Genomic DNA, 15,092 nt, shown 5'->3' with positions numbered 1-15,092 from the left:
GAGAGAGAGAGAGAGAGAGAGAGAGAGAGAGAGAGAGTTATTTGTCTTGAAGTGCCACAGTGCCTTTTCTTTGTATTGACACCACTTGAAAAAAAAAAAACAGTGCCTTTGTTTATGTATTGTAATCTGATGATGTGACGTTGGCCTCATGGATACTGTGACTGGCAATCTTACATCCCATGAACTTAGCAGTACTAACTCTAACTCTTTCTTATAGGTGCACATTGACCCAGAGATAAACATTTGGAAATGTCAATTTCAATAGAAATTCTTTTCTTTTTTTTTCCAGAAAGTCTCAAACAGAGTAGCCACTTAGTGTAAGGGACTGTTAAAGAAGGTGAAATTAAGACAAAAGTAATAAATTTACTTTAGATTTGAAAGAGTTCATATCAGAAGAAGGAGGAAAACAATGAGATGGATGAGAGTTCCAAAGCTAAGAAGTTTGAGGAAAAAGCGACAACAGTAGAAAAACTTCCTTATTTGTGGAAGTACAGTAACATGTGAATGAAGGTGGTGTAAATTTTGAGCCAGGCAAGATGGCACAAGGTCATCTGGAATTACGAGAGAAAGTCCATCAGAGCACTTCCTGTGGCAATAACGACAGGAAAGACTAAGATTGGTGATGTTACATCGATGCAACAAGGGTTGAAACAAAAGAGGGACCAATCATTTTAGTCAAACAAAGTTTCATGGTTCCAAATTTAACACCTGTGAAAACTTACTGAGCTTTTGTTTCTCAAAGTCAGAAATATAGATTAAAGACACTCATCAGAGGCTGGTGGGTACCTGAGTGATTAAGATGTTGCACTTAGAAAACAAAAATAAACTGGCAGAGTCAACAGAATGTTGGATAGATTGCCTAGCAGGATTCGTTCTAACTCTCTGTGCTATGAGTTCAAATACTACTGTAGCCAACTTTGTCATTCATCTTTTCAGGGTTGATAAGTATCAGTCCTTTTTCTTTTTGTGTACCTGTCTCACTTTCTGGAAGAAATTGGTTGGTGAGGGATGGGCCCTGCTAAGTTTCAAATTCCTCAAGAAATGTATGTCATGACCAAACCCCTATAGCTTCAACAGAAGTTGAGGCCCAAAGCAAAGCCATAATTATACTTGACCAACAACTAATTTAGACCATGACAACCTATCCAACCCATCCCAGTAGAGAATGATATAAAATGATGATGATGATGACAACGATGACGAAGATGACAACAGTAATGATGATTGATATGCTTGATTGGAAGATGGATTACCTTGTTGTGATACTGCAACAGCTGGACAATAACTTTAATCTCCGAATGATAATTCTTGATTGAGATTACTCTCATGATGTTTGCAGCATCTTCTTGGTCAGGATCATCACAGTATTTATTTGCTAGCACCAAACATGCATCTGCCTGCTGAATCTGAAATAGAAACCAAGAACATTGATGAGTAAAAATGTAATTAATTTGTTAACAGTAAAAACACAATGACACTTTAACACTATTATTTGTCTGTTTGTCACTGAAAGACAAAGAACAGAATTACTAATAAGTGGTTTCTTACAAACTTTAGCACTATACTCTTTTACTACTCACTGTGAGGAATAATTTATATGCTAAATTACCGACCAGTTATTTATAATTGAAACCCCTGCAGTTTTACCTTTGTGACAAACCAACAGGGTACCTCCTCGTGGTTGACTAACCAAATAAATTTCAACCAATTTTCCTCAAATCATTTGTATAGTCTTAAAATCTTCCATAGTCCAAGATATTTTACATCAGGTAAAAATTTAAAAAATACATGAGATGGGTATGGCTAAAATGTTTTTACTGAAGATGGGTCTGTGGGCTAAATATGAACAATGACAATGTGGTGACATTTTAGGGTATTGTCCAAGAGAGGTAGGGAAAAAGAAAGTGTGTGTAAAGTAGAATAATGAATTAAAAATTGATATCTTATGTTGTAGTGAAGTTAGGAATCATATTTGGGTGGTCTGAGAGAGAACAGAAATGAAGAACAGAGCATAAAAGAGAAAAATAGTGATTTCATGGACGATTATAATGCATGAGCTTATATTTCTAAGTAGATGACAAAAACATTTTTTTAGCTACTTTGGATGGATGGATGGATGGATGGATGGATATGGGGGAGAGAGAAAGGAAAAGAAAATGTGATAGAGGCACATGATTGTTTTATTAATTACATATACAAATGCATGCATGTGTGTATGTTTTTATGCATTTTTCATACAACAAACACTCAAAAAGAAAACTTGTAATGGAAATGTGTAATAGAAGTGTAAAAGTGTGTGTGTGTGTGTGTGTGTGTGTGTGTGTGTGTGTGTGTGTGTGTGTGTGTGTGTGTATGTGTGTGTGTTTGTAAGAAAGCGGAATATTAATTTCGTACCAATAGTTTGTTGATGTACACAACCACTTGTTACCTCACCTTGTATGTATATATAAAAAAATTTATAGGAATAATTTGTCAAGAAGGTGAGAATAATAGAGTGCAAGTGTATGTATTCAGATAAATGCAACATAGTTTGTTAATAGATTCCAAATGACTATAGGTACAAGTGATTGGTTAAGAAGCTTGCTTTGCAATCCTGAGGATCAATTTTGGGTAAGTGTCTTTTACAATAATCTTGGATCCACCCAAGCCTTGTGAAAGAAATTGGGTAGATAGAAACAGCAGAAGCCAATCAGATGGATTGTATTTGTAATTCAAAGGGCCAACCTAGTCATGCACTACAGTATGTTGATCCTGTATGAAGATTTCTTTAAGGATACATGCACTTATGGAATACTTAATTATTTACATTATAATAATACCATATAATTAATGTGGTATAATGTAATAAGGCAGTGAGCTGGCAGAATTGTTAGCATGGAAGAAATGCATTGCAGTATGATTCATTATGTTCTGAGTTCAAATTCCACTGAGGTTGATATTTGCCTTTCATCCTTTTGGGGATCAATAAAATAAATACCAGTGAAGTACTGGAGTTGATGTACTCAGCTTGCGTTTCCCCCTCAAAACTGCTGTCCTTGTGCCAAAATTAGAAACAAAATTAGAAAGACAAAAAAATTATAATTATAATTATAGACGTGGGAGTGGCTGTGTGGTAAGTAGCTTGCTTACCAACCACATGGTTCTGGGTTCAGTCCCACTGCGTGGCACCTTGGGCAAGTGTCTTCTACTATAGCCTCGGGCCGACCAAAGCCTTGTAAGTGGATTTGGTAGACGGAAACTGAAAGAAGCCTGTCGTATATATATATGTATATGTATATGTATGTGTGTGTATATGTTTGTGTGTCGTGTTTGTCCCCCCCAACATCGCGTGACAACCAATGCTGGTGTGTTTACGTCCCCGTAAATTAGCAGTTCGGCAAAAGAGACCGATAGAATAAGTACTAGGCTTCCAAAGAATAAGTCCTGGGGTCGATTTGCTTGACTAAAGGCAGTGCTCCAGCATGGCCGCAGTCAAATGACTGAAACAAGTAAAAGAGTAAGAGTAATGAGTAAGCTGTTTAGTTGATTGAACACCTGGAATATTTAATGCTGAAAAAGATGGAGGATTAATTTACTTTTACTTTTAAATGCAATACAATATCAATTTGAAGTCTTCTACCAACACAGGAACATATATATTAGTTGATTAAATGAGGGACCCACTATGTGATAATTTATTCTGCTCGAAATAGAAAGCAAATATTCCCCAAAGAACACTATCATCTTAAAAAAAAGTGTAATGTAGTCCCAGATAAATTGTATTTTGGAAAAAAAAAGAAAAAAAATGACAGAAAAACAAAGACTGTAACACATTTGATCATAGATCTTGAACAGAGCTGACTTGGAGCAAAACAACAAAAAAGATATTAGATTAGTGGCAGTGGAATTGGTGGTGATGATAATAATGGCAATGATGCTGATGGTGGTAAAGATATTCTAACAAAAAAAAAAAAAAACAATATCATGCCAGCCATGTAATATCAAGTTTGTTTTAACTACTTTCTACTACAGCTGCTTCTAAGTGTGTTTTTATGCCCTTCAAATAATGTGAAGAGTGTTCTTTCAGAAAATGTCTGTTCAGTGAAAAGCTAATAAGTGAAGCGTTAGGCTAGAGACGTGTTAAAATACATAAGTATATTGGTTTCAAATTTAGGCACAAGGACAGCAATTTTAGGGGAGGGGGTAAGTTAATTACATCGATCCCAGTGCTCAAGTGATACTTGTTTTATCAACCCCGAAGGGATGAAAGGCAAAGTCAACCCCGACAGAATTTGAACTAAGAAATGTAAAGAAGGATGAAATTCCACTGAGTACTTTACCTGGCATGCTAATGATTCTGCCAGCTTGTCATGTAAAATATATAAATATATTTGTGGTAATATAGTAGCTGGAGTAAGAAACTAGAGGTTCTCTTGTCAACTAGTTTTACCTCATTCGGTAATGAGAAAGTAGTGAATGAAACATGGCAGTGAATGCTGAATGTATGTAAAAGATGAAGAGAATTAAGGTAAACATGTTCAGCTGGGTGTATGGTAGTTAATTGCATTAGGAATAGAACATGGATTAACAAAATAGCTAGATATTAAAGGCATTAGCTAATGTGAGTAGAAGAAATTACTGTAATGGTATGGACATATGATGCAAATGGACAATGATAAGTTAAAAAGTGGCCAATGGTGGTACTGGAAGGGACATGTAACAGATAAATATGTAGAAAGAGGTTGTACAATGAGATCTTGTGATATTGAACATTACAGATGAGAATGTTGGTGATATGCAAACATAGCCAACCCATAGCAGCATGGAATGGTGGGAAATGATGAAAAGATAGGGAAGAGTAGGTGACAACTGTAGTGAATGGGTAGGATTGAGGGGTGACTGTAGAGAATAGTGGAAGGTAGGGGAGAGTAAGAAATGACTGGCTATATAAAAAAAGTGGAAGCAGGGAAGAACAGTAGAATAGAAATAATGATGATGATATTGATTTTAAATCAAAGCTAATGTTATTTTCTTTAACTGTTTTGAATACTTGAGGTTTTTGGTTATACTGGAATATTTGCCAGAACAGCAGCTTTCGCTAACACAAGTGTTATGTAAAACAGGCATATAACATTTCTGGAAGCATTTTTCAAATAAGGAAATGGGTGATTTGGGAAAGAGAAAACAAATAAAGGGTAAAAACAAAAAAGTTGTAAAAAAAGCAAACTGTTGAAGAATGATTAGTAAAGGATCAAATGAAAGAAATGAATAAAAGAAAAACAGACTCAGAGGGTTTGACATGCACTGGAAAACAAGAGGAAAAAATGCAACATTGTTATAGATACCAGGTATGTAGGTGTTAATTAAACTTAGGCTGTAATTTGGAAATGTCAGTAGTTCATTCCCACACCACTTTGGCTCCCCTGCTCTCAGGAATGATTAATTTATAGGAAGCTGGATAGGTGACATAGATATCTCAGGAAAATTGGTAAGAATCAAGAATGCTGTTTAATATCTTCTTTTTCTTTTCTTTTTTTTTTTCATTTCTTATTTATGTTTACCAAAATTTTCTTACAATGATTTATAGAGGAAAAAAAACAAACAAAAAAACAGAAAGCAAACTAAATAGAAAGAATAAGAATTACTTACATTCCACAGAACTAATCAAAAAGGTAAGATTGTTTCTTTCTACCATTAGCAAATATTCTAAGATAGAGCACACACACACACACACACACACTTTACATATATATTTTTCGTAGCACGTGATAGAACACATTTTTCTTTTATCTCAATAACTTTCTACTAATTATGAACAGTTTCCAGCTACAAATAACAGCTTAAGGTATGGTTGATGCTTGAAGGCTTCTCCAGATAATATCTTTTATAAGAAACATCAAAGAAAGGCAGAAAAGAGTGCCAACAGGTACCATAACTATTGAAATTACCAGTGTTTTAACATAATTATTATTATAAGATGGAAATAGACAAGCACTTTAAATGTTTGTTGAACACCTAAGATAAAACCCAACATACTTCATTAATTTGTCGAGTCAATAAAGTAGGTATTAATTAAGGAAGACAATTTCTTTTTTAGTTTGTAGCTGCGTTTAATTTTTTTTCCAGATAATGCTGTTGTGTTGTTCTGGTAAAAAAGAAATCCAGTTAACAGTTGAGTGAGGCAGCCATTGGATATATATATGCGTGTGTTGTGTGTGTGAGTGTGTGTGTGTGTGTCTTTGAGTCTGTGTTTGTCCTCTGACACCACTTTACAACCAGCATTGGTGTGTTTCAGTGCACATAATTTAGCAGTTCGGCAAATGAAACTGATAGAATAAGTACCAGACTTTAATGGAAAAAACAAAAACAAAAAGTACTGGAGTTGATTCATTCAACTAAAATCCTTCAAGGTGGTGTCCCAGCATGGCCACAGTCTGACGATTGAAACAAGTAAATGAAAGATAAAAGATTAATTATGAATATTTTACAGGAAAAAAAAAAAGGGCTACAACAGGATGCCAGATGTATTTCAAATTAATTGTTGTCCATTTCTTTAGCAAAGAACTGATACTAATGGCAATAGAAAGAAATGAAAACTTTATGACCTTTACAACAGAGGATTAGAAGAGATGACATCTAACCTGATATTATGAAGGATCAAGGTTTGTGTTTTATTGCAAGGTCAACATTCTAGACATTGGAAATATAGAGAGAAAAGGAGAGTATTAATATTCAAGTGAGTTATGGAAATTTTCCATCATTAGCCTTGTTTTTCTTGTGTTAGCCGTTCTTTGTATGCACATATGTTCCAGAGCGGATTGAATTACATCCATATAGTCTTATATAATTTTTCTAAACCAATGTTTGTGAATACTTTTTGTGTAGTTTTAATATGGTAATATTAGAAATGGCAACTTAGGTACCATGTAAGTGATAAAATAAGAAACACTAAGTTGTTGGAGTAAATGATCCTATAGATGAGACAAAGAATGGCAAGAGAAAAAGTTAAGAAAACAAAAAAAAAGAGAAAGAATAAGAAAAGATTGCCGAAAGGAAAAAAGAAGGAAGAAAAAAGGAAAGAAAGAAGCAAAATAATAAATAAAGAAGATGAGAAATAAGAAGCAATAAAGATAGAAAATGAAAAAGAGAAAACTAATTCCATTGTCCTATCTGTGAACAGGAGGCAGCAATAAGATATTCAATAGCTACAAGATTCGTTTAGTTATTCAAACAAACTCTTTGCCAGAAGAAGATGAAGCAATGTCTTGAACTATTTCAGTCTCATTGTATTACTGTGTCAACCAAGAGCTGCATCTATGGTACTGTACATTTCTCATCCAAACTTCTATCTCACTACATTATTTCATCAAACATAATTTCATACATAAGATAGAATTTCTCTGCAATTCCTGTTTCTAATAGATTCCAAGCCTATCAGTTTCAAATAGAATGAAACTTCGTTAAATAAGTATAAAGTAACAAGAAAAAATGCAGAACAGCAGCAACCAACACCACCAGCATCAGCAACACTAGCACCCCCATTTACAATAATCACCATGAATCAATAAGCAAGCCTCTACATAGTTATTTAACCTGCTAGAAACACCAGCTGTATCTCCCACTCTGATCATACTGTACTACCTTTGAGCCTAGGTTTGCTTAATCAGTGTTGACACAAGGTGAAACATTTACAACAACAATAACAGTCACTACATCAATCATCACCACAACAACCATCCCCATAGAATTAAAAAGTACCACAGATCCCTATTTCCCCTTCATCCCTTGTCCGCATTATGCACAGTGCATTTACATATTCCTCGCATTTCCAAATGATTGTCATCATCATCGATAAGATTACCATCCTCCTCTAAATTGTTTCTCTTTAAATCTTCTTTTGCAATGTTTCATCAACAAACATCATCTTTCCTTCTCATTTTCTGTATCTTTTCAACACATCATTTTATTTCATTTTGTTCAATTGCAACAGTTTCAATTTTACATTTTATCTTTATATCTTTCCCCACTTCACTCCTCTTACAAATATATTCAGAACAAAGCTTTCATATACCCATTTTATGTGTGTGTATTACATACACACACACACACACTCTCTCTCTCTCTCTCTCTTGTCTTTCTATCATTTGTCCTCTCTCCTATGCACTGTATAATGCTGCCATGGAATGAGAAATAACTTTAGATTGTCCATACTTAACCCAACCCCTCCCATAATCTCTGTGCCTCTCTCTCTACAAAGTATCTATTAAAAATCCTGTATTGCTGGCCATCACTCCCTCTCCTCAAAGGTTTTTGCAACTGACATATATTACACTCTTTTACCAGCAGACAGATAGCTACCATTAGTGTCTCTTTCTCACAGCCATCACCCTCTGATATTTATTATTTCTCTCTCATTATACCCTGTAATTATTATCCCTCTTCCATTACTCCACCTAGAAGTGTCTTCTATCTTTTCCTCTTTTCCCGTACTATCACCCCAATCACTTTTTCCCCCATATTTTCTCTCCTTTCTTCCACACATTTTAGTTCATCTTGTGCAGTCACCCTCTCTTCTACTCACTCTATCAGTTACATTGTCCTGAATGAATAGAAACAACATTGAATGATGAAGATTCTTTTAACTAACTGGGTACACTATTGCTGGTACTATGATAAAATACATCCTATATACTCCGTAAAAGTTAATAATAGGAAAAGCACCCAACTATAGAAACCAAGCAGAAATGAAAACAGAACAAGCAAGATGTAGTTCCCTGACACATCTAGAAGTTTGGTAACTCTTGTGATGTTTGTTGACATTTCTGATCAACAAATCATTCACTAGCTATGCACTTACAAATGTCTCTGGAATAAAAAAAAATCCCTTACTTGAAGGTTTGTGACAGGAAAGGCGAGTGGCCATAAATATCCTGCCTTGTTTTCCTCCTGTCTAAGCTATGCTAGAATAAGAAACAAATGTTAAACTAAATGGTTTAACTCTGTTAAAGTATTTTATACATTTTGTTTTGGTATTCCTCTAAAACTTATCTGTGAATCAGTAAGCTCATGGAATAAATATGTACATAAATGAATCTGAGTTGACATCTAAGTCTCGATGAAGAGAAGTTGTAGACAAATAAATTACTATCATTATTCATTATTTTGCTCTGCAGATATATATTTTTGACAGAAATTTTCTTTAACGAAAAATGTCCATTTCGAATTATTTAAGTAAAGATTTACAAGAACCTATAACTTATATTGATTTTTTAAAAAAAGATTTCAATTATTTTCCAAAACAAATACCAATAGTTACTGAAGGTTAAAAACTACTAAGCCATTTATATCAATTGAGAATAACAAATATTTGTTTTCTTATTTTTTTTAATAGGAAAATACAATGACATTCATTATCACTAATGTGTTGTGATTATCAAAAAATAATGGTGTAGAAGCAATTAATAGATGGGCTTCAGGTTGTGATTTACAGTGATAGTCTATAACCTCTGCTTAACAGTGAGAAAATATTTAACAGGCAAAAGTGCCTGTGCTGGTGTCATGTTAAAATCAACCAGCACATACTGTAAAGTGGTTGGCATTAGGAAGGGCATACAGTCATAAAAACCAAGCCAAATCAGATTGGAACCTGTTGCTGCTCTCCAGCTTGTCAGCTCTGGTCAAATCATCCAAACCATGCCAGTATGGAAGACGGATGTTAAAGGGTGATGATGGTGATGATGGTGATGATGATATGTATATATATATATATATTATATAATGAGGGTAGAAAATCTTTTCTTGAGAACACACTCTTTGTGGTAAGGCGATTTGACGTCTATCTCTAGCGTATAGGAATCCACTTTAGTGGTCATTCCTCTTATTAATTGTATATATATATATATATATATATATATATATATATATATATATATGCAGATATATAATAAAACACACACACACGCATTTGTAAGGTAGCACAACTTCGCCAGTTCAGACATAACATTTCATTAGTGAAATATGATAACACATCAGTAAACCTAAACAATGCAAAAGTTGACAACAATGTTCAATCTAAATATTAAAGTTATCTACATGCAAACTAATAATACTGAAATTTGTCTGGTTTCTTATATTACTTACCTTTACTCTTTCTAAATCATTGGCATCCATAACCGTGCCTTGGAAAAATTCTACTTGTGTAAAATGCCTCTTAAGCAACCCTTCAAGTTCTAAATCAGGGAGTTGCCTGGAAAATGAAAATAATGAAATACAAGTTTTCTGTAACATAATCACATGAAAAAATAAAATAAACTGAATAATAATAATTTTTTAAAAGTGGTTTAATATCTTGTATCTTTGGAGGGTCTTTATGCCAATAATAAACACATGCACTGGTTCCATTTCCCTTTTTTTTCTTATTAGCCAATTGATTAAGATTTAACCAATTAACTAAACAATTGCTTGATTAATTGTTTGGGCAGTCAATCAATTAATTTGTCAAAGTCCTTTCCTCATCATTCGTAACCTCAATATTGACATGCTCTCTCTACTCAAGGTTTATTTGTCTCTTAGTTAATGATTCTATATTAAAACTGGTGTAATATCCACTTCTCAATGATAGTGTGGATGGAATCGTTCTCCAAACTTAAATATTGAGGTTGTTCTCAGAGCCGCCTGACTTGCTCCCTGTGCTGGTGGCACATAAAAAGCACCATCCAAACATGGTTGATGCCAGCTCCCCTGCCCCGACTGGTTTCTGTGCCAGTGACATGTAAAAAGCACCATCCGAACATGGCTGATGCCAGTGCCACCTAACTGGCTCCTGTGCTGGTGGCACATAAAAAGCACCCACTACACTCTTGGAGTTGTTGGCGTTAGGAAAGGCATCCAGCTGTAGAAACATTGCCAGATCAGATTGGAGCCTGATGTGGCCTCCTGGCTTGCTAGTCCCCAGTCAAACTGTTCAATTCATGCCAGCATGGAAAACGGATGTTAAATGATGATGATGATGATAAATTACTGAAGATAACATGCAACTGCCTCACATATAGAAAAGGTCATCTGGCTTATTACAACTACTACCTCTAATATGCACAAGGTTTGTCTTTCTGTCCTTTGCACTGAGGCTACAATAACATCTTTCTCTCTCTCTCTCTCTCTCTCTAAACTAGAAACTCATGTAAAGCTCCAGCACAACTCCAGCTAAAACACATCTCCCTTCCCTTCGTCATTCTTCTTTTGCTTTGCCCCAAACCTTTTGTTATACATTATTCTTTTATCCACAGAACTGCATCTCCCTGAAACTCCCTCTCTGTTTACATCTCTCTTCAAAAGGCGTATATTCCAACTGAACCTCAACCACACTGGCTAACATGTCTGAGAGGGTCAGTAAAGTTTATGAACAATGGCTCTCCTCTGCATAACTTCACAATTTGAATGGAGCTTATGATCCTGACATGAGGGACTTGAATGTTGATGGTTGAATACTAGCCGATCAATTCAGAAGGTGGGGCCTCACATCTAAGAAGCAGCCAGTGTACTGTAAAATCCTGTTGAAGGCCTTGAAACAGTGTCCATTCTCTCCTGATGACCCCTGAAACCTACTGGTGTCTGGCAACACTTGCATAAGCAAGCTGTTTATAAGTCTCTAGAAAATTAGCACAAAAAAGAAAAACCCAGATACATTGATTTTAGAGTTGGTTATCCTTTTTAATATAAGTTACTAAGTTATGAAAAAGATTGCAGAATCTAATTTCAACAGGGCAGCACAGTAATCTACTATAGAATAGGTGAAGTTTGAACTACAGATAATGGTAAAAGAAAAATTTAGTGAGTGATACTGAAAAGAAGCAAATTCAAAACTGCTTAGATAACCCAATGTCAAATCTTGGTTCAAACTATTGTTTATCATTTTATTTTTATTGTTAATATTTTTAAAAAATACATGAACATAACAACTTTTAAAACTTTGCACATTAAACACAATGTCCTATTAATTAGGAAATCAATATTTAGAAAAATATATATTTAGATTAATCAAGAAATCGATATCAAGACTTATCATTAAGACAAAATAAAATTAATGTTAATTAATGTATGTATATGTGTGTGTACACCCACATTGATATATACATATATGTGTGTATGTATCCAGAGTAATTTAAACTGTAAATTGCATGACAAATAACTAGTAGTTAGAACTCTATGTGTATTTCCTTTCATGTATTTTAATTGTATCCTTTGTCATTAAATTCGGTTTTGAGTGTTACACATAGCATATGTCTAAGATGAAAAACTTGGAGTTTGTTTATAAAGATATTTAGTTACACCATCTTATGAACGTTTCATTAACATAAAGTAATTATTATCTATTATCTTTTACTTGTTTCAGTCATCAGGTTTGGCCATGCTGGGGCACTACTTCAAAGAATTAACTGAACCAATTAACCCCCAGTACTTTTTTTTAAGCCAGGTACTTATTATATTGGTCTCCTTTGCTGAGTCACTAAATTATAGGGATATAAACAAACCAACAACTGTGAAGCAGTGGTGGGGGACAACCAAAGACACAGTGATATATATATATATATATATATACATACATACATGATGAGCTTCTTTCAGTTTCTGTTAACCAAATCCACTCACAAAGCTTTGGTTGACTGGAGGCTATAGTGGAAGACTTACCACACAACCTGTTGGAGCTGATTTCTGAACAGAACAGTTAACTTTGACCTAAGACAGACAGCTGCCACTAACAATACACACATATTTATATAGATAGATAGTTGTTGTTGTTGTTGGCACTCCATCGCTTACGACGTTGAGGGTTCCAGTTGATCCGATCAACAGAAACAGCCTGCTAGTGAAATTAACGTGCAACTGGCTGAGCACTCCACAGACACGTGTACCCTTAACGTAGTTCTCGAGGATATTCAGCGTGACACAGTGTGACAAGGCTGACCCTTTGAATTACAGGAACAATAGAAACAGGAAGTAAGAGTGAGAAAAAGTTGTGGTGGAAGAGTACAGCAGGGTTCACCACCATCCCCTGCTGGAGCCTCGTGGAGCTTTAGGTGTTTTCGCTCAATAAACACTCACAACGCCATGTCTGGGAATCGAAACCGCGATCCAATGACCGCGAGTCCGCTGCCCTAACCACCGGGCCATTGCGCCCCCACATAGATAGATAGATACATACATCAATTAATCAATCATCATACTCCCTTATCATCATCATTTTACATTTGTTTTCCATGCTGGCATGGATAGTATGGCTTGACAGGATTCAGTGGGTCAGAAAACTATATGTTGTTCCAATGTCTCATTTTGCTAAGATTTCTGCTGCTAGAGAAAAAAAATGAGGCATTGGAGCAAAATTTGGTGCTGAATCCTATCAAACTGTCCTACTCATGCTGCCATGAAGAATGAATGTAAAATGATGATGATGTATATTTTCGAGTTGGTGTCATTAGCTTTGTTCAGCCTAATTAGGTGACTTCCATTTGTTTATATTTAGTGTAAAAAATTAATAATTGGTTTCATATTATTATTTTGGTTTATTCAAGCATGTATGTAAATGCAAGTGCAAAAGGTTAAATTTGTATGGAAGCAAGACTTATGATTTATGATTTGGTTGTTCCATACCTTAACCACCTGGTCATTTTTGCTATATTCAAACAAACAAAAATATACACATTGAGTATACAATAAATCAATTACAAACACATACATTGAGTATCTCTAATGTTTACATTAGATATACACAAACATACATACAGATATATAAAGAGGAAATTAAGTTACTTACGTATCAATAAATATAATCTCTACATCCACGTCTTCTCTGTCTTTGTGTAAGAAATCTTTTAAGAAGTTTGAGACCGAGTCATATGTAATATGGCCACACACTACAATATGTCTGTAGAAAAATAAATAAGAAAAATGAAAATGTGAAGAGAAATGAAACTGTAAGCAAAATAAAAAATAGAAATAACAGGGATACTAAGTAACAATGAGAAAAACTCACACATTGGCTTTTTGGTGCAAAATGCAATATAATTGTTAGTGGGGAGATGAATTCCAGCTACCTTCAGTGCCATGATCACATGATTTTGACCTTACTTGGTCTTGTCAGTGATGGACACAAGAGTGCATTTTGCACCAAAATGCCAAGTTCTAATAGAACAACCACATTTAAGTGGACATAGATATTATCTCTTAACATGAATACATATTTTTAACAAGTTAACTGGTTAATTGTGACACTAGTGTCTGTTCTGGCACTGTTAGTAATATATATTTTTTACTAAGTAACAATAGTAATGCTCTATTTCATCCAAACACCTTTTCCTTATACAGTTCTTTGAAGCCACCACTAAGAACCTAAAAATGTGGCACTCACTCAGGTGTACATTCAAGAAAAACTGCTGTTGTTGTTGCTTAGCTCTGGGTCAATGTTGATTGCACAAATCCATGATTAGAGGCATTCCAGTTGTGACCATCCCACTTTTTGTACATTAGTGTCTACACTGTCAAAAGTATCTCTCCTATTTCTTTTGAGTTGGTAAGGTGTGATTTGAGGGAGATTTTAGCTGTTATTTCAAGCAAGTTGAGCAACCACAAAGAAAATTTTTTGTTGGCTAATAGTAGAAAAAAAAGTATAAAAAATAAAAAAAACATGTTTTTCTGATTATCTGAGAGTAGCTCTTCAGTCTTCAATCACAATCATTGATTCATAGACTGTCTTTTACAGTAATTACAATTGTTTTTGTTACACTGATTCTTGAATACACTTGGTGCACCAACCTTATCCCCTCATGTTATGTGTTCTATGGTTTATCTTGCATATAGTAATACTAAATGCATTTGAACATACTCTAATTTTGTTGCTCACAAGTATTTACTGAACACTACAATCCAGCCTGAGCAATGGAAGTTCTATAACTATTTTACAATTTAGACGAAAAAAATCATGTGTGTGTGTGTGTGTGTATAATTATTAATCTAATATCTGAATTGCTTATAATTTTTATTCCATGCTGACTACCTGATAATAATCATTAACATGATTTTCATCCTTATTTTATGAATATATATATGAATATATATAT

At 34.5% G+C, this 15,092-nt stretch overlaps 1 protein-coding gene across 7 annotated transcripts in view; it reads right to left on the bottom strand.

Annotated features, from left to right (window-relative positions):
* LOC106878324 (calcium-activated potassium channel slowpoke) overlaps positions 1–15,092 on the bottom strand; it is a 333,443-nt gene that overhangs the window by 147,544 nt on the left and 170,807 nt on the right. For all 7 annotated transcript variants that reach the window (XM_052978540.1, XM_052978541.1, XM_052978542.1 and 4 more), the window contains exons 8-10: positions 13,790–13,900; positions 10,120–10,225; positions 1,254–1,406 (exon numbers count right to left, since the gene is read on the bottom strand). In XM_052978540.1, the coding sequence (XP_052834500.1) occupies positions 1,254–1,406; positions 10,120–10,225; positions 13,790–13,900 (370 nt within the window). The remainder of the gene's footprint in view (positions 1–1,253; positions 1,407–10,119; positions 10,226–13,789; positions 13,901–15,092) is intronic.

This window comes from Octopus bimaculoides, chromosome 2 (assembly GCF_001194135.2).
Source record: "Octopus bimaculoides isolate UCB-OBI-ISO-001 chromosome 2, ASM119413v2, whole genome shotgun sequence".
NCBI classification, from domain to species: Eukaryota; Metazoa; Mollusca; class Cephalopoda; order Octopoda; family Octopodidae; genus Octopus; species Octopus bimaculoides.
Note: the sequence above shows the minus strand (reverse complement) of the source record. Positions and strands in the feature narration are given on the sequence as shown.